The sequence below is a fragment of the Salvelinus alpinus genome, chromosome 2 (assembly GCF_045679555.1).
Source record: "Salvelinus alpinus chromosome 2, SLU_Salpinus.1, whole genome shotgun sequence".
Classification (NCBI taxonomy): Eukaryota; Metazoa; Chordata; class Actinopteri; order Salmoniformes; family Salmonidae; genus Salvelinus; species Salvelinus alpinus.
This window is the reverse complement of record NC_092087.1, coordinates 24,332,162-24,358,474: the sequence shown is the minus strand read 5'-3', so window position 1 is coordinate 24,358,474 and position 26,313 is coordinate 24,332,162. Positions and strand designations below refer to the sequence as shown.

The window sequence follows — 26,313 nt, the reverse complement described above, 5'->3', positions numbered from 1 at the left end:
GAAGCTCTGGACTGTGAACCGTCGCCGGAAGCTCTGGACTGTGAATGCGCACTGGAGGCCTAGTGCGTGGAGCCGGTACAGGTGGCACCGGACTGTTTACACGCACTTCAGGGCAAGTGCGAGGAGCAGGCACAGGACGTACCGAACTGGGGAGGCGCACTAGAGGCCTGATGCGTGGATCCGGCACAGGTGGCACCGGACTGGTGACACGCACTTCAGGGCGAGTGCGGGAAGCTGACACAGGACGTACCGGACTGGGAAGGCGCACTGGAGGCCAGATGCGTGAAACCGGTGCAGATTTCACCGGACTGGTGTCACGCTCTTCAGCACGCCTGTACGGCAGCATTCTCATCGCTACCACCTCTCTCCAGAATCTTTCATCAAATTCCTCCTCCGACTCCCAAACAGGCTCTGGCATCTTGGGGTTTCTTTGGCCGTGGTCCCCGGTGTCGTCGCTGTCCTTCCATGCTCCTTGGCGACTCCCGCCAAGGAAGGGTCTCGTGTCCTCTCATGTCCTCCCAAGTCCAAAACTTCCTTACCTCATTTTCACGCTGCTTGGTCCTTTGTTGGTGGAATATTCAGTCTTGATTTTGGAAATGAGCGGACCAAGGAGCAGCGTGAATTGAGTTCCACATCTTTAATTACAAAGTGAATCTAGAAACAAAATAACAAAATAACAAAACTTACAAAGACCGTGACGACATAGTGCTCAAACACACTAACACAAACAATATCCCACAAATGCAGGTTGGGTAAAAGCCTACCTAAATATGATCCCCAATGAGAGGCAATGATTACCAGCTGCCTCTAATTGGGAACCACACAAACCACCAACCTAGAAATCTATAAACTAGATAACCCCCCCAGTCACGCTCTGACCTAAACACCATAGAGAACCGAGGACTCTCTATGGTCAGGGCGTGACAAACAGTCTTGGTTTTAACTTAACAGCCCTTCACTGGCAAGGAGGTTGGCTATTTAAAGAGTGCATGGTGGGTGGAGGAATTGACTGTTAAATCTATGGATATATTAGCCTAATTTCTTCCGTCAAACAGTTAGGCCTAACTCTTCTTCAATAGGAATAAATAGGCTCCAACACAAAGCCCTCTTGATGTTAGTAAAGTCTAATTAAAATGAAGACTTTTGAAATGAATTATACCTATTTGAATTTACCTACTTTCAGCAACATGAGCTGTCCATTTCTGATTGTGCTACTGCTGCTCCTTCAAGTTTCAGCACCACAATGTAAATTACTTCAATCTAGCTATTTGTGAGGTCAATAACTCTGATAAATAGGCCTACATCATGTGCAAGAAACATATTGTTTTTAATCAAATCAATTATAGTGGTATTACACTATCAATGTTGACCTCCGGTCCTCCTTCTCATCTACACGCTCTCCTTCTCAAAATGAACAGTACATAGGCTATAGGCTAGTCCACCCGCAAAACAGGGCATTTGGACTAGGCCTAATCAACAACAAAACATTTGGAAGAAGCCTTTGACTCTCCTCCTGAACTGCCACTGTAGGCCTACACAGCACAGCCATTGGTTAGGCAGCACACAAAAACGTTTTATGATCAGCATGAGCAAAGCAGGCTGGGGCTCAAGGTTAGAATATCCATTGCAGTGGGTCATTCAGCTTAGTTTTATTTACACCATCCCAGCCAGTGGCGGTCAGTGCCTTTTAAGATGAGGGAGGACGTTACATTTTTCTAGGAGCATGGCCTTACTTCTATTACAGAATATTGGATGACTGTCATTCATATTCCATTCACCCAGCTCAATGTAACATCGATAGGTTTAGGCTACTACATGATACTCTAATTTTCCCTATACTCATCTTGAGGTTGCTACAAGCTAGCCTATGAATGATAGTTTACAACGTAGGTGTACAGGTTGAGTTAATTTTTAGTAATCAAGGTGACAGTGACACATTCAATACTGCCTTGCACACTCTTACCTATATCTAGCTGATCTAGGGTGTAATCATTAGTCCAACAGTTAATTGCAAACAAGAGTTTCTATTGGACAATTTCCAGGTATGTTTATCCGCGTTTCGTACCGTTTTCTTCCGTTTAAGAAATGTTTTTTATCAGAACCTGCGGAATGGATACACCCCTAATCACACACAAACACAGTTCACTTTCATAGCAGTCACATACAAACAGCATGATCACTTTTCTCGCATCTACGTGCTCTCCCCCTTTCTCACCTTTTCCCTTCACTTGTGGACTTCAGTGCGAAACACATTAGCTGTCTGTGACCAGGCGAAAAAACCTTTCCAAGCCAAACCTTCATATCACTTTTTTTATGTTTCACTATTTTAATTTTTAGGAAATTCACTGAGGATGGTACTCCCCTTCCTTCTCTGAGGAGCCTCCACTGATCCCAGCAGCTAACTTAGAAATATAACTTTGCTCTGTGCTTCTCATGCACTTTATAGCCTATAGGCTATGGATAATTTGACTGAGACCACACTAAATAGCTTATAGGCACACTTGATATTGCGCGCCCAGCGGAGAATCAGAGATGAGGGGTGGCATCGGGCACACATCGATATATAGCCTTAAGAGCAAATAATTCTAAAACAATGAGAAATTTGGACATTTTATCAATTACAAATGATATGACCCTCTCCTGGACTAGATTTAAAAAATAGTAAACCCTCCCTTGACTGAAATTGAAAAACCATGACCGTCCCCCATTTTCCTCCAGGTACCCATTCTGTACTGTACATTTTGATCCATCCCTAAGGTTGCCCTGATCTCACAACCATGACAGTGACTGCTGTGCTACAGTATCTATCGGGGTTATATTATCCAGAGACTACCCTGGACTGCATGAAGGACCTTACTAAAAACAGTTTGTTATTGTAGTAATGTGTACAAGCAAGCCTACAAAGGTACCTGTTTTAAACCTGTTTTAGACTATAATTACCAGCCAGCATCTAACTTTTAAGTAATGACATCCAGTTAGTTGGGACGAAGATCCTTTTGAGGAAACTTGTCAAATGATGTGAGTTGCCTGTGTTGACTTTGATGCCTGTGAGCCAATTCTGTGTGTGAGTGAGACTGCCATGACTCTATTTTAGGCCATAAGCAATTGACAGGACAAAAATGTTGCAAAGTTTGTTTTAATCGCTGAAAAAAGGACCAAAAAAGACATTGTAACAAACACTGACAGTCAATGGTTGGTCTGTCTAGCTACCTCATCATTTCCACCATGCACCCATGTTTTTAGGTGTATGATCTGTGATATGTGCTCCTCTATTGTGCATGGGAAAGAGAAAGAACCTGAAATGGATAGGCAATCCAGCACAGCTCTTCATCATTAGGGGAGACCGGGGTTGGCTTTTACTCTTGTGTGTATTTCTCAGCACCTGTAGATCTTATAAACTCTTTTCAATATTAGGAGAAAGACCAAGGTCTTGGCTTGAAATGGAGACTGTTTTCTATCCTCATTAATTATTCCAACATGGAGTTATAATCCATCAAACACACTCGTGGGATTGGATGTCACACCCCACTGGGCACAGACATCAATTCAGCATCTATTCAACATCATTTCATTGAATGGATTTTTACCTTTATTTAACTAGGCAAGTCAGTTAAGAACAAATTCTTATTTACAATGACGGCCTACCGGGGAACAGTAGGTTAACTGCCTTGTTCAGGAGCAGAACGACAGCTTTTTACCTTGTCGGCTCAGGGATTTGATCCAGCAACCTTTCGGTTACAGGCCCTAAGCTTTAACCACTAGGCTACCTGTCGCACTAAATGATGTGGAAACAATGTTGATTCAACCAGTGTGTGACCGGTGGGACAGTGCCTGTTTGCTGGTAGCTTATGCCTTTTGTAACAGGAAATTAAGCAATATAGAAATAGCCTTTCTTTGATCAAACGATATTCTTAACAAAATTCAGCATTTTATGCCGTGAGAATAAAATATGGCATTTTGAGTAAATTTGTGTGTATGCGTGTTTGCACACATGTGCGTGTTGCAGAAAAAATACGTTTGTGAGGGAGAGGAAACTAAATGAGCTCTTTATAGCACAAGCACAAAAGAGCTTGGGATTTATTATAATGGAGTTGATAGTGACAACCAACCCCACATTCCAAGTGACAACCATCCCTAACCTGCTCCCCAAAGCTAACTAAGATGCTGGCTACCACATGGCTTGACCTTGGAACTCAGAAATATGTTTGAAATATAGTTCTCCCTTTTCAACAAACATAATTGTTCATGGATACTCCCACAATTAAAAAATTTACAAAGAAAATACCAATATATATATATTTTACTTCCACCTACAAAAAACATAAATTCCCCTCACCTCAATGTTTTGTCATGCTGACATGAATTGACCAGCTGGATGAATTCCTTCAAATAATTCACACATTTTTACCTTACAAATTACACATTGCCATTTAGATTGGGAGTAATTAGCACTGAGACAACCAACCCCGTTCTCCCTTACCAACACACACAAAAACACACAACAAACATACATTAAATTATATATAGCAGATCCTGAACAACCTTTCAAATTAACACACACATACACAAAAACACAATCAAATTAAAATTATGGAAGGCCTACAGTATGAAGGCCTGCTGATAAGAGATGCAGACTTTGTCATCACTTCATGTGTCCTTCAGTTCGACTGATTGCTGAGAAGCTTCAAATCACATTTCCCTGCTGTTCCCTAGCAGTACCCCTCCCTCCTCTAGGCATTACTCTTCCCTCTCTGCTGTATGAACACATTCCTCATGCTAAGTCTCTTCTACACATTCCTGCCCAGACCTCCCACAACCTTTTCCCTCTTAGCTGTTCCAGTTGTATCTACCCTCCTTCCTCTGGGCTTCCCTTCCACTTTTTCTGCTGTTCCGGGTGTGGTTTCCCTCCCATGTCAGTCTCTCACTGGCTGTTGCAGACGGTGCCTCCCAATTTGCCCCCGGCAGCAGCCTTCTTGCGCCTCTTGTTGAGCAGAGGGTTGCTGGAAGTGTCCAGGTCTTTGATCTTCACCTGGTCGTAATCCACACGCATGGTGGCCAGAGCACTGGTCATCTCATCCTATAGTACACAGAGCGTAAGGAGTTATGAGAGAGGGAAATAGAGAAGAAAGAGAAATAACAAGATTCAGAGTCAGGGAGGTTGCATTTCATGATAGATAAATAGGAGATGGTAGATAGGCAGAAGATAAAGCTCTGCTCTGAATATGCAGCATAATAAAGAGGAGGGAATTAGCCCTCTGTTAATAAACATGGCCTCAAACCAGACTGTGATGTCTGCCTCCACTTGTGGAAGGTCAACCACTCCAGGGTCATCTCCAAAGTTTGGGAGCAATTCCATTTCACATGAATTCCACAAAAGGAATGAAATTCCACTCATATTTTGAAATATCTACATGGGAAAACCATGTGTAATGTTCATAATATCAACCGTATTTAAAATGTTGTCTGGATGTAAACTCAATGGCGCAGGAAGGGGATGGCTGCCGTTTTATGGGCTCCTAACCAACTGTGCTATTTTGTGTTTTTTCGCATTGTTTGTAACTTATTTTGTACTTAATGTTGCCTCTACCGTCTCTTATGACCAAAGAGAGCTTCTGGAAATCAGAACAGTGATTACTCACCTCGAACTGGACTAAGATTTTTTCTTTAATGAGTCTGACGCAAACGATATACTGCTTCTCTGAGACTAGGTCCAATCCCCGCCATTCGTGTGAAGAAAAGACGGAAATACAGGGGGTGGCGATCGTGGTGCCTTGAGAGAATTAGTCTGCGAGTGGGTAACCCACCTCTACCATCCGTTCTAAAGGCAATCACTGGAGAGTAAACTGGATGATCTCCATTTTGAGACTATCGTACCAACAGGACATTAAAAACTGTAATATCTTATGTTTCACAGAGTCTTGGCTGAACGACGACATAGATAATATACAGCTGGCTGGGTTTTCCGTGCATCGGCAGGAAAGAACAGCTACGTCTGGTAAGATGAGGGGTGGGGGGTGCGTGTCTATTTGTAAATAACGTCTAATTTTAAGGAAGTCTCGAGATATTGCTCGCCTGAGGTAGAGTACCTCATGATAAGCTGTAGACAACACTATCTACCGAGAGAGTTTTCATCTATACTTTTCGTGGCAGTCTATTTACTACCACAAACCGATACTGGCACTAACACCGCACTCAATGAGCTGTATAAGGCCATAAGCAAACAAGAAAATTTGTCGATGCAACAACCTCTACCTCAACAAGACAAAGGACCTGATTGTGGACTATAGAAAAGGAGGGCCGAACACGCCCCCATTCACATTGACGGGGCTTTAGTGTCGTGGCACTACAGCCATGACACTACAGACTCCAGTCAACCAACTCTCTGCTACCGCACGGCAAGCAGTACCGGAGCACCAAGTCTAGGTCCAAAAGGTTCCTTAACAGCTTCTACCCCCAAGCCATAAGACTCCGGCCACCAGGACTATTTACATTGACCCCCTCCCCCTTTGTTTTTACACTGCTGCTACTCGCTGTTCATTATCTATGCATAGTCACTTTACCCCTACCTACATGCACAAATTACCTTGACTAACCTGTACCCCCGCACATTGACTCGGGACCGGAAGCCCTGTATATAGCCTCGTTATTGTTATTTTATATATTTTTTTTTTTACTTTAGTTTAGTAAATATTTTCTTAACTCTATTTCTTGAACTGCATAGTTGGTTAAGGGCTTGTAAGCATTTCACGGTAAGGCCTACACCTGTTGTTATTTCGGCACATGTGACAAATACAATTCGATTTGATTTGATTCTGCTGATCCTGGGAAGAGATGTAAGTCCCTGGATGGCCAGAAGGTGTCAGTGCTGGTCTGATTCTGACCTTCACGTCATCCCACATCTCTCTGTCCTCAGTCAGGACCCGTGTGGTGTGGAGCGGTGTGGAGGGAACAACCATGGACTGCTGCAATGACAGAACACAGACACATCATCAGGCATGAGGTTACAGACTGACATACATGAACTGATGCACGCTTTCACACACAAGCGTGCACGCACTCACATTGATCCAGGGGTGGTTCGTAAACTGTGTGATGGTCATTCTCTCGTTGGGGTCTGTCTTCAGCAGCTGATTGATCAACTGTTTGGCTGAAAAAGGAAAAGCAATAAGAGGAAAGAGGTCAACATTCAATGAAAGGCACACATTTGCGCATGCTTACCTATGCGTCAACAATCAAGTCAACAATCAACTCCTTTGTTTTGCTGACATTGCGGGAGAGGTTGTTGTCCTGGCACCACAATGCCAGTTCATTTACCTTCTCCCTATAGGCTGACTAGTCGTTGTTGGTTATCAGGCGAACAACTGTGGTTTCGTCAGCAAACTTGTTGATGGAGTTGGTGTCATGCAAAGCCACGCAGTCGTGGCTGAACAGGGAGTACAGCAGAGAGCTGAGGACACACCCCTGGTGTGGGGGGGGGGGCCCTGAGTTAACAGTCAGTGTGGAGGAGGTGTTGTTGTCAGTCCTCACAGCCTGTGGTCTGCCCGTCAGGAAGTGCAGGATCCAGTTGCAGAGGGCGGTGTCCAGACCCAGGGCTCTGAGCTTGGAGGGAACAATAGTGTTGAATGCTTAACTGTAGTCAATGAACAGCGTTCTTATATAGGTGTCTGTCTTGTCCAGATGTGTTACGGACGTGTCAATAGCGATGGAAATGGCATCTTCTGTTGATCTGTTGGAGCGGTAGGCAAATTGGACTGAGTCCAGTGTTCCTGGCATGCTCCCCTTGATGTGGGCCATGACCAGGTTCTCAAAGCCCTTCATGATGACCGGGGTGAGTGCGATGGGGTGATAGTCCTTTGGTCATGTCACCTTGTTTTTCTTGGGCCCTGTGATGATGGTGTTCTCCTTGAAGCAGGTGGGGACTACAGCTTGGGACAGGGACAGGTTGAAAATGTCAGAGAAGATGCCTGCCAGCTGGTCAGCACACACTCTGAGGACGTGGCCAGGGATCCCATATGGGCTGGCGGCTTTGTGAGTATTCACTCTTTTGAGAGTTCTCACGTCAGCCTCGTAGAGCGAAAGCACCTGGTCTTCCGGAGCAGCAAGATTCTTCCTGGACAGCTCGGTATTGTCTGACTCGAAGCGAGCATAGAATGTGTTAAGCTCGTCTGGGAGGGTGGGCACCACACAGCTGGATTTGCCTTTGTAGTTCGTGATTGTCTGTAGCCCTTGTCACATGCGACGCGAGTCTGAGTTGTCGAACATCAATTTAAGTTTGAGTCTGTATTGTCTTTTGCATCCCTAATGGATTTGCGGAGCTCGTACCTGCTTGCCTTGTAAGCGTCGCGCGCCACCGAGTCATTGAGGTTCATCCAGGGTTTTTGGTTGGGGTATGTCCGTATTGCTATTATGGGTACAACATCATCAACACATTTTCTAATGAAGTCTGTGACTGACAATGTATATTCCTCAGTGTGGACGGATGAGTCCTGGGTGGATGAATATTTGAACATACAGTACCAGTATTCTCAAAACAGTCCTGTAGCATTGAGTCTGCCTCCTCGAGTGGTTGTCACTAGTTACCACAGCCACAAAGTCAGGAGACCCGCCTACTCGACCAATCAGATGAGGGAGTGTGATGACGTTTATACACACCATATACACACTCACACACTACATTTACACTCCCACACAAAACCCACACACATTCACTTACACTACATATACGCACGAACGCACACTTTTACGAGAATAATTTCCTGCTGCTACTCTGTTCTTTATTTTACTCTTATTATTGTCTATCCTGATGCCTAGTCACTTTACCCTGCCTTCATGTACATATCTACCTCATTATTATCTATCCTGATGCCTAGTCACTTTACCCTGCCTTCATGTACATATCTACCTCATTATTATCTATCCTGATGCCTAGTCACTTTACCCTGCCTTCATGTACATATCTACCTCAAATTCCTCGTACCTCTGTACATTGATATGGTACTGGTACTCCCTGTATATAGCTCCACATTGATCTGGTACTGGTAATCTCTGTATATAGCTCCATCATTGATTTGGTACTGGTACTCCCTGTATATAGCTCCATCATTGATCTGGTACTGGTACTCCCTGTATATAGCTCCATCATTGATCTGGTACTGGTACTCCCTGTATATAGCTCCACATTGATCTGGTACTGGTACAACCTGTATATAGCTCCACATTGATATGGTACTGGTACTCCCTGTATATAGCTCCACATTGATATGGTACTGGTACTCCCTGTATATAGCGCCACATTGATCTGGTACTGGTACAACCTGTATATAGCTCCACATTGATCTGGTACTGGTACTCCCTGTATATAGCTCCACATTGATCTGGTACTGGTACAACCTGTATATAGCTCCACATTGATATGGTACTGGTACTCCCTGTATATAGCTCCACATTGATATGGTACTGGTACTCCCTGTATATAGCGCCACATTGATCTGGTACTGGTACAACCTGTATATAGCTCCACATTGATCTGGTACTGGTACTCCCTGTATATAGCTCCACATTGATCTGGTACTGGTACTCCCTGTATATAGCTCCACATTGATCTGGTACTGGTACTCCCTGTATATAGCTCCACATTGATCTGGTACTGGTACAACCTGTATATAGCTCCACATTGATCTGGTACTGGTACTCCCTGTATATAGCTCCATCATTGATCTGGTACTGGTACTCCCTGTATATAGCTCCATCATTGATATGGTACTGGTACTCCCTGTATATAGCTCCATCATTGATCTGGTACTCCCTGTATATAGCTCCATCATTGATCTGGTACTGGTACTCCCTGTATATAGCTCCATCATTGATCTGGTACTCCCTGTATATAGCTCCATCATTGATCTGGTACTGGTACTCCCTGTATATAGCTCCATCATTGATCTGGTACTGGTACTCCCTGTATATAGCTCCACATTGATCTGGTACTGGTACAACCTGTATATAGCTCCACATTGATCTGGTACTGGTACAACCTGTATATAGCTCCACATTGATCTGGTACTGGTACTCCCTGTATATTTCTCCACATTGATCTGGTACTGGTACAACCTGTATATAGCTCCACATTGATCTGGTACTGGTACTCCCTGTATATAGCTCCATCATTGATCTGGTACTCCCTGTATATAGCTCCATCATTGATCTGGTACTGGTACTCCCTGTATATAGCTCCATCATTGATCTGGTACTCCCTGTATATAGCTCCATCATTGATCTGGTACTGGTACTCCCTGTATATAGCTCCATCATTGATGTGGTACTGGTACTCCCTGTATATAGCTCCACATTGATCTGGTACTGGTACAACCTGTACATAGCTCCACATTGATCTGGTACTGGTACTCCCTGTATATAGCTCCACATTGATCTGGTACTGGTACAACCTGTATATAGCTCCACATTGATCTGGTACTGGTACTCCCTGTATATTTCTCCACATTGATCTGGTACTGGTACAACCTGTATATAGCTCCACATTGATCTAGTACTGGTACTCCCTGTATATAGCTCCACATTGATCTGGTACTGGTACTCCCTGTATATAGCTCCACATTGATCTGGTACTGGTACTCCCTGTATATAGCTCCACATTGATCTGGTACTGGTACTCCCTGTATATAGCTCCATCATTGATCTGGTACTGGTACAACCTGTATATAGCTCCACATTGATCTGGTACTGGTACTCCCTGTATATAGTTCCACATTGATCTGGTACTGGTACTCCCTGTATATAGCTCCATCATTGATCTGGTACTGGTACAACCTGTATATAGCTCCACATTGATCTGGTACTGGTACTCCCTGTATATAGCTCCATCATTGATCTGGTATTGGTACTCCCTGTATATAGCTCCATCATTGATCTGGAACTCCCTGTATATAGCTCCATCATTGATCTGGTACTGGTACAACCTGTATATAGCTCCACATTGATCTAGTACTGGTACTCCCTGTTTATAGCTCCACAATGATCTGGTACTGGTACTCCCTGTATATAGCTCCACATTGATCTGGTACTGGTACTCCCTGTATATAGCTCCACATTGATCTGGTACTGATACTCCCTGTATATAGCTCCATCATTGATCTGGTACTGATACTCCCTGTATATAGCTCCATCATTGATCTGGTACTGGGACTCCCTGTATATAACTCCATCATTGATCTGGAACTCCCTGTATATAGCTCCATCATTGATCTGGTACTGGTACAACCTGTATATAGCTCCACATTGATCTGGTACTGGTACTCCCTGTATATAGCTCCACATTGATCTGGTACTGGTACTCCCTGTATATTGCTCCACATTGATCTGGTACTGGTACAACCTGTATATAGCTCCACATTGATCTGGTACTGGTACTCCCTGTATATAGCTCCACATTGATCTAGTACTGGTACAACCTGTATATAGCTCCACATTGATCTAGTACTGGTACAACCTGTATATAGCTCCACATTGATCTAGTACTGGTACTCCCTGTATATAGCTCCACATTGATCTGGTACTGGTACTCCCTGTATATTGCTCCACATTGATCTGGTACTGGTACAACCTGTATATAGCTCCACATTGATCTGGTACTGGTACTCCCTGTATATAGCTCCACATTGATCTGGTACTGGTACTCCCTGTATATAGCTCCACATTGATCTGGTACTGGTACAACCTGTATATAGCTCCACATTGATCTAGTACTGGTACTCCTTGTATATAGCTCCACATTGATCTGGTACTGGTACTCCCTGTATATAGCTCCATCATTGATCTGGTACTGGTACAACCTGTATAAAGCTCCACATTGATCTAGTACTGGTACAACCTGTATATAGCTCCACATTGATCTGGTACTGGTACTCCATGTATATAGCTCCATCATTGATCTGGTACTGGTACTCCCTGTATATAGCTCCATCATTGATCTGGTACTGGTACAACCTGTATAAAGCTCCACATTGATCTAGTACTTGTACAACCTGTATATACAGTGGGGAGAACAAGTATTTGATACACTGCCGATTTTGCAGGTTTTCCTACTTACAAAGCATGTAGAGGTCTGTCATTTTTATCATAGGTACACTTCAACTGTGAGAGACGGAATCTAAAACAAAAATCCAGAAAATCACATTGTATGATTTTTAAGTAATTCATTTGCATTTTATTGCATGACATAAGTATTTGATCACCTACCAACCAGTAAGAATTCCGGCTCTCACAGACCTGTTAGTTTTTCTTTAAGAAGCCCTCCTGTTCTCCACTCATTACCTGTATTAACTGCACCTGTTTGAACTCGTTACCTGTATAAAAGACACCTGTCCACACACTCAATCAAACAGACTCCAACCTCTCCACAATGGCCAAGACCAGAGAGCTGTGTAAGGACATCAGGGATAAATTGTAGACCTGTACAAGGCTGGGATGGGCTACAGGACAATAGGCAAGCAGCTTGGTGAGAAGGCAACAACTGTTGGCACAATTATTAGAAAATGGAAGAAGTTCAAGATGACGGTCAATCACCCTCGGTCTGGGGCTCCATGCAAGATCTCACCTCGTGGGGCATCAATGATCATGAGGAATGTGAGGGATCAGCCCAGAACTACACGGCAGGACCTGGTCAATGACCTGAAGAGAGCTGGGACCACAGTCTCAAAGAAAACCATTAGTAACACACTACGCCGTCATGGATTAAAATCCTGCAGCGCACGCAAGGTCCCCCTGCTCAAGCCAGCGCATGTCCAGGCCCGTCTGAAGTTTGCCAATGACCATCTGGATGATCCAGAGGAGGAATGGGAGAAGGTCATGTGGTCTAATGAGACAAAAATAGAGCTTTTTGGTCTAAACTCCACTCGCCGTGTTTGGAGGAAGAAGAAGAATGAGTACAACCCCATGAACACCATCCCAACCGTGAAGCATGGAGGTGGAAACATCATTCTTTGGGGATGCTTTTCTGCAAAGGGGACAGGACGACTGCATCGTATTGAGGGGAGGATGGATGGGGCCATGTATCGCGAGATCTTGACCAACAACCTCCTTCCCTCAGTAAGAGCATTGAAGATGGGTCGTGGCTGGGTCTTCCGGCATGACAACGACCCGAAACACACAGCCAGGGCAACTAAGGAGTGGCTCCGTAAGAAGCATCTCAAGGTCCTGGAGTGGCCTAGCCAGTCTCCAGACCTGAACCCAATAGAAAATCTTTGGAGGGAGCCGAAAGTCCGTATTGCCCAGCGACAGCCCCGAAACCTGAAGGATCTGGAGAAGGTCTGTATGGAGAAGTGGGCCAAAATCCCTGCTGCAGTGTGTGCAAACCTGGTCAAGAACTACAGGAAACGTATGATCTCTGTAATTGCAAACTAAGGTTTCTGTACCAAATATTAAGTTCTGCTTTTCTGATGTATCAAATACTTATGTCATGCAATAAAATGCAAATAAATTACTTAAAAATCATACAATGTGATTTTCTGGATTTTTGTTTTAGATTCCTTCTCTCACAGTTGAAGTGTACCTATGATAAAAATTACAGACCTCTACATGCTTTGTAAGTAGGAAAACCTGCAAAATCGTCAGTGTATCAAATACTTGTTCTCCCCACTGTAGCTCCACATTGATCTGGTACTGGTACTCCATGTATATAGCTCCATCATTGATCTGGTACTGGTACTCCCTGTATATAGCTCCAATTTGATCTGGTACTGGTACTCTCTGTATATAGCTCCACATTGATCTAGTACTGGTACAACCTGTATATAGCTCCACATTGATCTGGTACTGGTACTCCCTATATATAGCTCCACATTGATCTGGTACTGGTACTCCCTGTATATAACTCCACATTGATCTGGTACTGTCCCTGTATATAGCTCCACATTGATCTGGTACCGGTGCTCCCTGTATATAGCTCCACATTGATCTCGTACTGGTACTCCCTGTATATAGCTCCACATTGATCTGGTACTGGTGCTCCCTGTATATAGCTCCACATTGATCTAGTTCTGGTACTCCCTGTATATAGCTCCACATTGATCTAGTACTGGTACTCCTTGTATATAGCTCCACATTGATCTGGTACTGGTACTCCCTGTATATAGCTCCACATTGATCTAGTACCGGTACAACCTGTATATAGCTCCACATTGATCTGGTACTGGTACTCCCTGTATATAGCTCCACATTGATCTGGTACTGGTACTCCCTGTATATAGCTCCATCATTGATCTGGTACTGGTACAACCTGTATATAGCTACACATTGATCTAGTACTGGAACAACCTGTATATAGCTCCACATTGATCTGGTACTGGTACTCCCTGTATATAGCTCCATCATTGATCTGGTACTGGTACTCCCTGTATATAGCTCCACATTGATCTCGTACTGGTACTCGCTGTATATAGCTCCACATTGATCTGGTACTGGTACTCCCTGTATATAGCTCCACATTGATCTAGTACTGGTACTCTCTGTATATAGCTCCACATTGATCTAGTACTGGTACAACCTGTATATAGCTCCACATTGATCTGGTACTGGTACTCCCTGTATATAGCTCCACATTGATCTGGTACTGGTACTGGTACATGTATATCGCTCCACATTGATCTAGTACTGGTACTCCCTGTATATAGCTCCACATTGATCTGGTACTGGTACTCCCTGTATATAGCTCCATCATTGATCTGATACTGGTACAACCTGTATATAGCTCCACATTGATCTGGTACTCCCTGTATATAGCTCCACATTGATCTGGTACTCCCTGTATATAGCTCCACATTGATCTGGTACTGGTACAACCTGTATATAACTCCACATTGATCTGGTACTCCCTGTATATTGCTCCACATTGATCTGGTACTGGTACAACCTTTATATAGCTCCACATTGATCTGGTACTGGTACTCCCTGTATATAGCTCCACATTGATCTAGTACTGGTACAACCTGTATATAGCTCCACATTGATCTGGTACTGGTACTCCCTGTATATAGCTCCACATTGATCTGGTACTGGTACAACCTGTATATAGCTCCACATTGATCTAGTACTGGTACTCCCTGTATATAGCTCCACATTGATCTGGTACTGGTACTCCCTGTATATAGCTCCACATTGATCTGGTACTGGTACTCCCTGTATATAGTTCCACATTGATCTGGTACTGGTACTCCCTGTATATAGCTCCATCATTGATCTGGTACTTGTACTCCCTGTATATAGCTCCATCATTGATCTGGTACTGGTACAACCTGTATATAGCTCCACATTGATCTGGTACTGGTACTCCCTGTATATAGCTCCACATTGATCTGGTACTGGTACTCCCTATATATAACTCCACATTGATCTGGTACTGGTACTCCCTGTATATAACTCCACATTGATCTGGTACTGTCCCTGTATATAGCTCCACATTGATCTGGTACCGGTGCTCCCTGTATAAAGCTCCACATTGATCTCGTACTGGTACTCCCTGTATATAGCTCCACATTGATCTGGTACTGGTGCTCCCTGTATATAGCTCCACACTGATCTAGTACTGGTACTCCCTGTATATAGCTCCACATTGATCTAGTACTGGTACTCCTTGTATATAGCTCCACATTGATCTGGTACTGGTACTCCCTGTATATAGCTCCACATTGATCTGGTACTGGTACTCCCTGTATATAGCTCCACATTGATCTCGTACTGGTACTCCCTGTATATAGTTCCACATTGATCTGGTACTGGTGCTCCCTGTATATAGCTCCACATTGATCTAGTACTGGTACTCCCTGTATATAGCTCCACATTGATCTCGTACTGGTGCTCCCTGTATATAGCTCCACATTGATCTCGTACTGGTACTCCCTGTATATAGCTCCACATTGATCTGGTACTGGTGCTCCCTGTATATAGCTCCACATTGATCTAGTGCTGGTACTCCCTGTATATAGCTCCACATTGATCTAGTACTGGTACTCCTTGTATATAGCTCCACATTGATCTGGTACTGGTACTCCCTGTATATAGCTCCACATTGATCTAGTACTGGTACAACCTGTATATAGCTCCACATTGATCTGGTACTGGTACTCCCTGTATATAACTCCACATTGATCTGGTACTGGTACTCCCTGTATATAGCTCCACATTGATCTGGTACTGGTACTCCCTGTATATAACTCCACATTGATCTGGTACCGGTACTCCCTGTATATAGCTCCACATTGATCTGGTACCGGTGCTCCCTGTATATAGCTCCATCATTGATCTGGTACTGGTACTCCCTGTATATAGCTCCACATTGATCTAGTACTGGTACTCGCTGTATATAGCTCCACATTGATCTGGTACTGGTACTCCCTGTATATAGCTCCACATTGATCTAGTACTGGTACTCCCTGTATATAGCTCCACATTGATCTAGTACTGGTACAACCTGTATATAGCTCCACATTGATCTGGTACTGGTACTCCCTGTATATAGCTCCACATTGATCTGGTACTGGTACAACCTGTATATAGCTCCACATTGATCTAGTACTGGTACTCCCTGTATATAGCTCCACATTGATCTGGTACTGGTACTCCCTGTATATAGCTCCATCATTGATCTGGTACTGGTACTCCCTGTATATAGCTCCGTCATTGATCTGGTACTCCCTGTATATAGCTCCATCATTGATCTGGTACTGGTACAACCTGTATATAGCTCCACATTTATCTGGTACTCCCTGTATATAGCTCCACATTGATCTGGTACTGGTACAACCTGTATATAACTCCACATTGATCTGGTACTCCCTGTATATTGCTCCACATTGATCTGGTACTGGTACAACCTTTATATAGCTCCACATTGATCTGGTACTGGTACTCCCTGTATATAGCTCCACATTGATCTAGTACTGGTACAACCTGTATATAGCTCCACATTGATCTGGTACTGGTACTCCCTGTATATAGCTCCACATTGATATGGTACTGGTACAACCTGTATATAGCTCCACATTGATCTAGTACTGGTACAACCTGTATATAGCTCCACATTGATCTGGTACTGGTACTCCCTGTATATAGCTCCACATTTATCTGGTACTGGTACTCCCTGTATATAGCTCCACATTGATCTGGTACTGGTGCTCCCTGTATATAGCTCCACATTGATCTAGTACTGGTACTACCTGTATATAGCTCCACATTGATCTAGTACTGGTACAACCTGTATATAGCTCCACATTGATCTGGTACTGGTACTCCCTGTATATAGCTCCACATTGATCTGGTACTGGTACTCCCTGTATATAGCTCCACATTGATCTGGTACTGGTACTCCCTGTATATAGCTCCACATTGATCTGGTACTGGTACTCCCTGTATATAGCTCCACATTGATCTGGTACTGGTACTCCCTATACTTAGATTTACGTGTATTTTTGGTATATGTTGTGAAACTGTTAGATATTACTTGTTAGATATTACTGCACTGTCAGAACTAGAAGCACAAGCATTTCGCTACACCCGCAATATCATCTGCTAAACACGTGTATGTGATAAATCCCATGACACTTACTGCAAGAGTTTATAAGTGGGGTTAGAGTGGTTAGTTTCCCCTTACACTGTTAAGAGCTTTGGGTGTCTAGAAAAGAGCCATTTAAGTCCAATCAGTTATTAGTATTATTAGCTTGAAGACCATGCCTTTGTACAGAGATGGAAACTGGTACAAAATACCAAAAAGTTAGACTGCAAGGCTATAATAAACAAACATTGCCCACATTATCTGCTTTCCTGGTTTTAAGGTACATGTGAAAAAGTATATCAAGGTCTAGGCCTACTGTTGGCAAAGTCTAAGGCTCCGTTTACACAGGCAGTCCAATTCCAATTATGGCCAAAAGAGCTGATCTGATGGTCAAAGCTGATCTGATGTAAACACAGCCAAAGCTCGGACCGAGAAACTAAAAAACAGCTTCTATCTCAAGGCCATCAGACTGTTAAATAACCATCACTAGCCAGCCTCCACCCAGTACCCTGCCCTGAACTTAGTCACTGTCACTAGCCAGCTACCACCCAGTTACTCAACCCTGCACCTTAGAGGCTGCTTCCCTATGTACATAGACATGGAATCCCTGGTCACTTTAATAATGTAACACTGGTCACTTTAATAATGTCTACACACTGTTTTACTAATTTCATATGTATATAGTGTATTCTAGTCAATGCCATCCTACTCAACCATTTCTGTATATATACTATTATATTCTACGTATTCTACAGATATACTAAATATTCTATCAACATACTGTCCATAATGTCTATACATATCATGACATATACAGTTGAAGTTGGAAGTTTACATACACCTTAGCCAAATACATTTAAACTAAGTTTTTCACAATTCCTGACATTTAAACCGAGTAAAAATTCCCTGTCTTAGGTCAGTTAGGATCACCACTTTATTTTAAGGATGTGAAATGTCAGAATAATAGTAGAGAGAATGATTTATTTCAGCTTTTATTTCTTTCATCACATTCCCAGTGGGTCAGAAGTTTACATACACTCAATTAGTATTTGGTAGCATTGCCTTTAAATTGTTTAACTTGGGTCAAACATTTTGAGTAGCCTTCCACAAGCTTCCCACAATAAGTTCGGTGAATTTTGGCCCATTCCTCCAGACAGCGCTGGTGTACTGAGTCAGGTTTGTAGGCCTCCTTACTCGCACACGCTTTTTCAGTTCTGCCCACAAATGTTCTACAGGATTGAGGTCAGGGCTTTGTGATGGCCACTCCAATACCTTTACTTTTTTGTTCTTAAGCCATTTTGCCTAAATTTTGGAAGTATGCTTGGGGTCATTGTCCATTTGGAAGATCCATTTGCGACCAAGCTTTAACTTCCTGACTGATGTCTTGAGATGTTGCTTCAATATATCCACATAATTTTCCAACCTCATGATGCCATCTATTTTGTGAAGTGCACCAGTCCCTCCTGCAGCAAAGCACCCCAACAACATGATGCTGCCACTCCCGTGCTTCACAGTTGGAATGGTGTTCTTCGGTTTGCAAGACTCCCTCTTTTTCCTCCAAACATAACGATGGTCATTATGGCCAAACAGTTCTATTTTTGTTTCATCAGACCAGAGGACATTTCTCCAAAAAGTACCATCTTTGTCCCCATGTGCAGTTGCAAACTGTAGTCTGGCTTTTTTATGGCTGTTTGGAGCAGTGGCTTCTTCCTTGCTGAGCGGCCTTTCAGGTTATGTCGATATAGGACTCATTTTACTGTGGATATAGATACTTTTGTACCTGTTTCCTCTAGCATCTTCACAAGGTCCTTTTCTGTTGTTCTGGGATTGATTTGCACTTCTTGCACCAAAGTACGTTCATCTCTAGGAGACAGAACGCGTCTCCTTCCTGAGCGGTATGACATGAGTAGGATGCCCTACCATCAGACTTCAGAGATTAAGTCAGATTATCCCTGGAATTTAAGAGCTGCTATTCTGTGTTTTTGTGCCTTGTGTATGTTTGTGTGTGCTTTTGGATGAGTGTTGTGCTGTGAAACTGACTATTTAGAAGTTTGCTTATGTTTTCTAGAGTAAAAGGTCCCTGGGACTGACATCATTGGAGGAATGCAACGCTATACTAACTAAACAAAAGCCAAGGTAACCCGACCCAGTCTCACCTTCCTCTGACACTTCAGCCCACTCAGGTTTTGGGAACTCGTACTGGCCCAGCCTGATTCTCCGCTTCATCCCTGGAGAGATGGCTTGGCCTGTGTTAGAATAGAACGGAGGGAACCCACACAGCCTGCAGAGGAGACAATTGCGTAGAGGTTGATAGTTATTAAGTTGCACTGACTTTCATATGATTATATACTATATATGTACTGTATTTGCACACACGAAAACTAACACACACACAAGTTATGATGTTCTATCATCATGGGGACCTAACCCTACCCTACCCTTACCTTAACACAAACCCTAAACCTAAATCCTAACCCCTTACCCTAATTGTAACCCTAACCCTAAATCTAACCCCTAAGCTTAAAATAGCCTTTGTCCTCATGGGGACGTGGAAAATCCCTCGTGGGACGTCCCCACGAGGGAGAATTTTCCTTGTTTTACTATTCTTGTGGACAAGGATGAAGAACCAACCAAACACACACGCACACAGTACTCACAGGATGTACATGATGACACCCAGAGACCACATGTCACACGACTTGTCATATTTCTCCGGGCCCAAAACCTCAGGGGCTTATCAACATGGAAACACACACAAATAGAGACAGACGGAAAATACAATTACATGATGGAAACCACTTAAGTCCAAAGTATGCATAATATAGTGTAATAAATCTGATTGTCACACATATTTCTATTCCTACAGTAGTATAGTAACTTACCCACGTAGTAAGGGGTGTAGCAGGGGGTCTGCAGGAGGTTGTGCGTGGTCTCCTTAGCGAAGCCAAAGTCTGTCAGTTTGAGAGTACCATTGCGCTCCTGATGGGTGTACAGCAGGTTCTCAGGCTAAGGGAGAGGAAGTGAAATGTATCCATCATTAAACATGTCACTGTTTACACATAGTATTAATAAATGCATGCCAACTCTGTTTGTCACTATCTGCTGCTCTTATCTTGATCTGTGTGTGAGTGACATTGCTCACCTTGATGTCTCTGTGTGCGATGTTCATGTTGTGGAGGAACTCGATGGCCGTGCCAATATCCCGCATGATCTCTGAGCCCTCTAGAAGAGGAGAGCAGAGAGACACAGTCTCAGGACAACACAGTTTAGGACAACACAGTGTGCCATGCACATGTCCGTATTTTGGAACTGCCACACCGTACGCGGATGCAGACAGTTCTGTACGTGGGCACAGGCGCCAAGTATATTGGCCGGGTACACGCAGACTGGGCTGAGGTGATCTTGGGGAACAATGACAGAGTTCGCTAAGAGTGTTGAGACACCAATGTTTATTGTTCAATTAACTTTTTGTTTAGTAGTCAGGAACAATTCTAGTTTTGTGAACAGAAAATTGTATTGAGATCAAGTGTGTAATCGATGACAAATTTAGGAGAATGTCGGCCGAAATTAATCTTACTTCTGTCACGCCCTGACCTTAGAGAGCTTTTTATATAAAATAAAGTGGTGATCCTAACTGACCTAAGACAGGGAATTTTTACTCAGATTAAATGTCAGGAATTGTGAAAAACTTAGTTTAAATTTATTTGGCTAAGGTGTATGTAAACTTCCGACTTCAACTGTGTGTGTATTAATATACACTGCTCAAAAAAATAAAGGGAACACTTAAACAACACAATGTAACTCCAAGTCAATCACACTTCTGTGAAATCAAACTGTCCACTTAGGAAGCAACACTGATTGACAATAAATTTCACATGCTGTTGTGCAAATGGAATAGACAAAAGGTGGAAATTATAGGCAATTAGCAAGACACCCCCAATAAAGGAGTGGTTCTGCAGGTGGTGACCACAGACCACTTCTCAGTTCCTATGCTTCCTGGCTGATGTTTTGGTCACTTTTGAATGCTGGCGGTGCTTTCACTCTAGTGGTAGCATGAGACGGAGTCTACAACCCACACAAGTGGCTCAGGTAGTGCAGCTCATCCAGGATGGCACATCAATGCGAGCTGTGGCAAGAAGGTTTGCTGTGTCTGTCAGCGTAGTGTCCAGAGCATGGAGGCGCTACCAGGAGACAGGCCAGTACATCAGGAGACGTGGAGGAGGCCGTAGGAGGGCAACAACCCAGCAGCAGGACCGCTACCTCCGCCTTTGTACAAGGAGGAGCACTGCCAGAGCACTGCCAGAGCCCTGCAAAATGACCTCCAGCAGGCCACAAATGTGCATGTGTCAGCATATGGTCTCACAAGGGGTCTGAGGATCTCATCTCGGTACCTAATGGCAGTCAGGCTACCTCTGGCGAGCACATGGAGGGCTGTGCGGCCCCACAAAGAAATGCCACCCCACACCATGACTGACCCACCGCCAAACCGGTCATGCTGGAGGATGTTGCAGGCAGCAGAACATTCTCCACGGCTTCTCCAGACTCTGTCACGTCTGTCACATGTGCTCATGTGCTCAGTGTGAACCTGCTTTCATCTGTGAAGAGCACAGGGCGCCAGTTGCAAATTTGCCAATCTTGGTGTTCTCTGGCAAATGCCAAACGTCCTGCACGGTGTTGGGCTGTAAGCACAACCCCCACCTGTGGACGTCGGGCCCTCATACCACCCTCATGGAGTCTGTTTCTGACCGTTTGAGCAGACACATGCACATTTGTGGCCTGCTGGAGGTCATTTTTCAGGGCATAACTATTCACCCCACAAAGTCAATACTTTGTAGAGCCACCTTTTGCAGCAATTACAGCTGCAAGTGTCTTGGGTTATGTCTCTATAAGCTTGGCACATCTAGCCACTGGGATTTTTGCCCATTCTTCAAGGCAAAACTTCTCCAGCTCCTTCAAGTTGGATGGGTTCCGCTGGTGTACAGCAATCTTTAAGTCATACCACAGATACTCAATTGGTTGAGGTCTGGGCTTTGACAAGGCTATTCCAAGACATTTAAATGTTTCCCCTTAAACCACTCAACTGTTGCTTTAGCACTATGCTTAGGGCCATTGTCCTGCTGGAAGGTGAACCTCCATCCCAGTCTCAAATCTGTGGAAGACTGAAACAGTTTTCCCTCCACAATTTCCCTGTATTTTGCGCCATCCATCATTCCTTCCATTCTGACCAATTTCTCAGTCCCTGTCGATGAAAAACATCCCCACAGCATGATGTTGCCCCACCATGCTTCACTGTGGGGATGTTGTTCTCGGGGTGATCAGAGGTGTTGGGTTTGCGCCATACATAACATTTCCTTGATGGCCAAAAGGCTCAATTTTAGTCTTATCTGACCAGAGTACTTTCTTCCATATGTTTGGGGAGTCTCCCACGACGTGTTTGCTTATTTTTTTCTTTAAGCAATGGCTTTCTTCTGGCCACTCTTCCGTAAAGCCCAGCTCTGTGGAGTATACGGCTTAAAGTAGTCCAATGGACAGATACTCCAATCTCCGCTGTGGAGCTTTGCAGCTCCTTCAGGGTTATCTTTGGTCTCTTCGTTGCCTCTCTGATTAATGCCCTCCTTGGCTGGTCCGTGAGTTTTGGTGGGGGGCCCTCTCTTGGCAGGTTTGTTGTGGTGCCATATTCTTTCCATTTATTAATAATGGATTTAATGGTGCTCTGTGGGATGTTCAAAGTTTCTGATATTTTTTATAACCCAACCCTGACCTGTACCTGTACGACCTGTACCTATGATAAAAATTACAGACCTCTACATGCTTTGTAAGTAGGAAAACCTGCAAAATCGGCAGTGTATCAAATACTTGTTCTCCCCACTGTATATATACTGAGATCATGTGACACTTAGATTACACACAAGTGGACTTTATTTAACTAATTATGTGACTTCCGAAGGTAATTGGTTGCACCAGATCTTATTTGGGGGCTTCATAGCAAAGGGGGTGAATACATATGCACGCATCACTTTTCTGTTTTTAATTTTTTGAAACAAGTAATTTTTTAAATTTCACTTCACCAATTTGGACTATTTTGTGTATGTCCATTACATGAAATCCAAATAAAAATCCATTTAAATTACAGGTTGTAATGCAACAAAATGTGAAAAAACGCCAAGGGGCATGAATACTTTTGGAAGGCACTGTAGTACATCCATTCCCAGAAACATGTAGCCCAGTCCTTCTTCCCTGGCTCCCTCCCTTCTGAGCCCCCTCACCTCTCTCAGTGAAAGCCTGGTCCCCTCTGGCCTGGATCCGGCTGAACAGTTCTCCCCCTTGCATACTGGAACCAGAGAAACACACACATTGAGTTAATATTGAGATGCTGTCATGGAGTTATCATTCTAAAAACAACACTGCTTATCACTCTCCCACATAATAAATGTTTCTACAAGATAATCTCTGCTACGTCAATAACAGGCCCTTGAAAAGGGGAACCATTTAGAAGCAGTCTTGATGAGCATGATGTTAGTGGGTGTCACACCCTGACCTTAGAGATCCTTTTTATGTCTTTTTTTTGGTTGGTCAGGGCGTGAGTTTGGGTGGGCATTCTATGGCTGGTGTTCTATGTTGTCCTTGTTTTGTATTTCTATGTGTTTGGCCTGGTATGGTTCCCAATCAGAGGCAGCTGTCTATCGTTGTCTCTGATTGAGAACCATACTTAGGTAGCCTGTTCCCACCTGTGTTTGTGGGTAGTTATTTTCTGTTTAGTGTGTGTCGTCACCTTCCAGAACTGTTCGTTTGTCGTTTTTGTTGTTTTGTTCAGTGTTCAGCTGATTGATTAAAATATGAACACTTACCACGCTGCACCTTGGTCCTCTTTTCCTTCTCCCGACGACGTTCGTTACAGAACTACCCACCACCAAAGGACCAAGCAGCGTGGAAGGATGGACTCCTGGACATGGGAGGAAATATTGGACGGCAAGGGACCCCGGGCACAGTATCGTCGTCCGAAAGAGTAGCTGGACTGCAGCTAGAGCGGAGCGGCGACACTACGAGGAATTGGCTCGAGGTAACGGGCACGAGAGGCAGCCCCAGATTTTTTTTTTGGGGGGGGGGGGGGGGGGCACATGGGGAGATTGGCGGACTCAGGTAGGAGACCTGAGCCAACTCCCCGTGCTTACCGTGGCGAGAGAGTGACTGGGCAGGCACCGTGTTATTCGGTTAAGTGCACGGTGTCCCCAGTGCGCACGCATAGCCCGGTGCGCTACATCGCAGCTCCTGTAATCGGCCGGGCTAGAGTGGGCATCGAGCCAGGAGGGATGATGCCGGCTCAGCGCATCTGGTCTCCAGTGCGTCTCCTCGGCCCGGGGTATACTGCACCAGCCCTACGCACGGTGTCCCCGGTTCGCCAGCACAGCCCAGTGCGGCCTTTTCCAACTCCCCGCACTTGCCGGGCTACAGGGGGAACCAGCCAGGACGAGTTGTGCTAGCTCTGCGCTCGAGACCACCAGTGTGCCTCCACGGCCCAGTGTATCCGGTGCCTCGGCCAAGGAAGAGGCCTCCTGCATGTCTCCCCAGCCTGGTGAGTTCTGTGCCTGTGCTAAGTCCTAACCCTCCTGCATGTCTCCCCAGCCTGGTGAGTCCTGTGCCTTCTCCCAGAGCCAGGCCTCCTGTGTGTCTCTCCATTCCAGTGATGATCCATGGCAAGAAGCCTCCAGTAATGATCCATGGCACGAAGCCTCCAGTGATGATCCACGGCACGAAGCCTCCAGTGATGATCCACGGCACGAAGCCTCCAGTGATGATCCACGGCACGAAGCCTCCTGTGATGATCCATGGCACGAAGCCTCCAGTGATGATCCATGGCAAGAAGCCTCCAGTGATGATCCATGGCACGAAGCCTCCTGTGATGATCCATGGCACGAAGCCTCCTGTGATGATCCATGGCACGAAGCCTCCTGTGATGATCCATGGCACGAAGCCTCCAGTGATAATCCATGGCACGAAGCCTCCAGTGATGATCCATGGCACGAAGCCTCCAGTGATGATCCATGGCACAAAGCCTCCAGTGAGGATCCGTGGCACGAAGCCTCCAGTGAGGAGTTGTGGCACGAGGCCTCCAACGAAGGACGTAAGTCCGGAGCCTCCAGCAACGCTCTCTAGTCCGGAGCCTCCAGCGTTGCCCTCTAGTCCGGAGCCTCCAGCGACGCCCTCTAGTCCGGAGCCTCCAGCGTCGCCCTCTAGTCCGGAGCCTCCAGCGTCGCCCTCTAGTCCGGAGCCTCCAGCGTCGCCCTCTAGTCCGGAGCCTCCAGCGTCGCCCTCTAGTCCGGAGCCTCCAGCGTCGCCCTCTAGTCCGGAGCCTCCAGCGTCGCCCTCTAGTCCGGAGCCTCCAGCGTCGCCCTCTAGTCCGGAGCCTCCAGCGTCGCCCTCTAGTCCGGAGCCTCCAGCGTCGCCCTCTAGTCCGGAGCCTCAACACTTACCACGCTGCACCTTGGTCCTCTTCTCCTTCTCCCGACGACGTTCGTTACAGTGGGACAACGTTAGACTGGGAACAGAACAGTATGCTATGCACTTCATCTCCCCCTCTGTCTTCCCATTTTGTCATTATACACATAAACACACACTGACATTCAAAAGTCCATACACACTGTTACTCCTCTACCCTCCTTCAAGATCTCTGTCTTTAGAAAAACACTGCGAATCACTCTCTGTTATATGGAAAGCATTGATTATACACTGAGTGTACAAAACACTAGGAACAC

The 26,313-nt window shown here is 44.8% G+C and overlaps 1 protein-coding gene and 1 long non-coding RNA gene across 2 annotated transcripts in view; one reads left to right on the top strand and one right to left on the bottom strand.

Moving 5' to 3' along the window:
* Positions 1 to 3,120: 3,120 nt before the first annotated feature.
* Positions 3,121 to 26,313, bottom strand: part of mapkapk3 (MAPK activated protein kinase 3) — a 41,896-nt gene continuing 18,703 nt past the window's right edge. Inside the window, exons 3-10 of the mRNA XM_071371831.1 lie at positions 23,827 to 23,891; positions 20,703 to 20,782; positions 20,443 to 20,566; positions 20,218 to 20,293; positions 19,717 to 19,841; positions 7,062 to 7,147; positions 6,882 to 6,962; positions 3,121 to 5,077 (exon numbers count right to left, since the gene is read on the bottom strand). Of these exons, the coding sequence (XP_071227932.1) occupies positions 4,922 to 5,077; positions 6,882 to 6,962; positions 7,062 to 7,147; positions 19,717 to 19,841; positions 20,218 to 20,293; positions 20,443 to 20,566; positions 20,703 to 20,782; positions 23,827 to 23,891 (793 nt within the window). The 3' untranslated portion in view covers positions 3,121 to 4,921. The remainder of the gene's footprint in view (positions 5,078 to 6,881; positions 6,963 to 7,061; positions 7,148 to 19,716; positions 19,842 to 20,217; positions 20,294 to 20,442; positions 20,567 to 20,702; positions 20,783 to 23,826; positions 23,892 to 26,313) is intronic.
* LOC139557272 (uncharacterized) overlaps positions 7,592 to 26,313 on the top strand; it is a 31,410-nt gene continuing 12,688 nt past the window's right edge. Inside the window, exons 1-2 of the long non-coding RNA XR_011671356.1 lie at positions 7,592 to 7,828; positions 7,913 to 8,028. This is a non-coding gene — a long non-coding RNA (uncharacterized lncRNA). The remainder of the gene's footprint in view (positions 7,829 to 7,912; positions 8,029 to 26,313) is intronic.